This window comes from Nanorana parkeri, unplaced genomic scaffold (genome assembly GCF_000935625.1).
Source record: "Nanorana parkeri isolate BGI_ZX_2015 unplaced genomic scaffold, ASM93562v1 scaffold2136, whole genome shotgun sequence".
Lineage (NCBI taxonomy): Eukaryota > Metazoa > Chordata > Amphibia > Anura > Dicroglossidae > Nanorana > Nanorana parkeri.
In genome coordinates, this window is record NW_017308404.1 from 180,935 (window position 1) to 182,849 (window position 1,915).

At 53.8% G+C, this 1,915-nt stretch overlaps 1 protein-coding gene across 1 annotated transcript in view; it reads right to left on the reverse strand.

Moving 5' to 3' along the window:
• PIK3C2A (phosphatidylinositol-4-phosphate 3-kinase catalytic subunit type 2 alpha) overlaps positions 1-1,915 on the reverse strand; it is a gene marked incomplete at its 5' end in the record, with an annotated part of 40,727 nt that overhangs the window by 16,476 nt on the left and 22,336 nt on the right. The window contains 3 exon segments of the mRNA XM_018572803.1: positions 2-81; positions 1,306-1,435; positions 1,515-1,607. Of these exon segments, the coding sequence (XP_018428305.1) occupies positions 2-81; positions 1,306-1,435; positions 1,515-1,607 (303 nt within the window).

Sequence of the window (1,915 nt, forward strand, 5' to 3'; positions counted from 1 at the left end):
AATCCTGGAAGGAACCGGTCAATCCATATTCCACCTGGATCTTCCTCAGGGTGTCAGAAGACAGAACCAGCTCCACCAGACCTGGAACCGAGTGCGAGGGGTTCAGTCATATAAAAACCTCCCGACATGCATCCTTCCCTCGTGTGCAGGAGAGGAACGCATGAGGTCGCATACAAAGGAGATGAAATCACCGCCGACAAGGCCCGGAAATCTGCTAATGTGTGGCCTGCTCATTAAAGAGGAACTCCGACCCAATCATTGCTATTATTCCACATCATCTGTCGGGTTTTATTGCAGTATAACACCATCCCCCACTCGCATCTATGAAGGTGCACGGCCCACAATGGGAACATTAAAACTAAGGACGCACCGATACCGCTATGTTGGTACCGATCATTTTTTTTCCGTACTCGCCGACACCAATTACCGAGTGCCGGAAGTCCCGTTCAGGAAGCCGGGCGGCATGCAAAGAGTCGCCACCCGGCCTCCCGATTAACGATAAAGTCCCCCCTCACCTTAGTATGTGCAGCCCGTCACCCCGGGGCCTCTCCAGCCAGAACGCGCCCTTCCTCCGGTACCCAGCCGGAGAATCGGGAAGCCGGGCGCCGTGTAATGACGCGACGCCCTGCTTTATGATTGGCCGGGAGGCCGGCTCCCTCGTCATGAGATGACGAGGGAGCATGAAGCCGGCTTCCCGGCCAATCAGAAAGCAGGGCGTCGCGTCATTACACGGCGCCCGGCTTCCTGATTGGCCGGCCAAACGGCTCAGGAGGTGACAGGCTGGACATACTAAAGGTAACCTCACGAGGCCAGCTTCCCGACCAATCAAAAAGCCGGGCAGCGCGTCATTACACGGCGCCCGGCTTCCTGATCACAAGTGACGAGGGAGCATGGAGGCGCTTCCTGGCCAATCAGGAAGCCGGGCAGCGTGTAATGCCGCGCTGCCGCGCTTGCTAATACAGGAAGTACTCGTGCTAGGTATCGGAGCATTGGGGCCACTACGAGTACTCGCCCAAATACTGGGAATCAGCACCGATACCGATACTAGTATCAGCGCATCCGTAATTAAAGGGCCGCACTCCAACACAGGTCTCGTGTACAAATCACGGGGGAGATTTCCCCTCAATGCATTTCCTGGTGACACCCAGGGCACTGATGTGAGCTTAACTTCCTGTTACCCCGTATCTGCAATGTATTCTTCCATAGATTTCCTCACCGGCGCCTAGTCACGGTTCCAGCTGGAGCTCCACTTTAAGGGAACACCTCCCCCACACAGAAGGTCACATGACATCCAGGGAAACCCACCTCTGTCTTTACCAGTGGAGAGACATTTAAAGAGGACCATCCGCATGTCCAGACCTTCCTGTAGCCACAACTTGTCCATCATCTTTATCATCTGCAGAGCCAACATGTCCTGACGCAAATCTTCTCCGACCTACAAGACAGAAAACGCGGGACTGAGACGCGGACGCGGCAAACCTCACCTACGGCAACCAGTCAGAAATACTCCGCACCTTGAACATGGAGTTGATTTCCTCCCCCAGCGGATCGGCGCTCACCATGGTCACTTTTAGGGGAACGGCGTTGGAACTGAAGAAGGAGCACGCCTGCGGGGAGGAAAGGGGACACCGAATACAGAACGACGGTCCGGAATTTGTATGAATTTAATGCGATGAGACAACATGCAGCGCTGCATACAAAATGGCCGCCGCTCGGAGACACTCAGAGGTGCACACAGTCCGCACAAACTACACAAACACTCCCCACAACTCAGAACTCCTATCAGACTCCTTTACAAAGTAGGATTATGTTGTGTCTGTAGTTCTAATTCGATCCGAGCGACTGCCACACATAGAATACAAAGTATCACACTGCATGATGCCGCTACATGGAATATAATACATATGGATACATT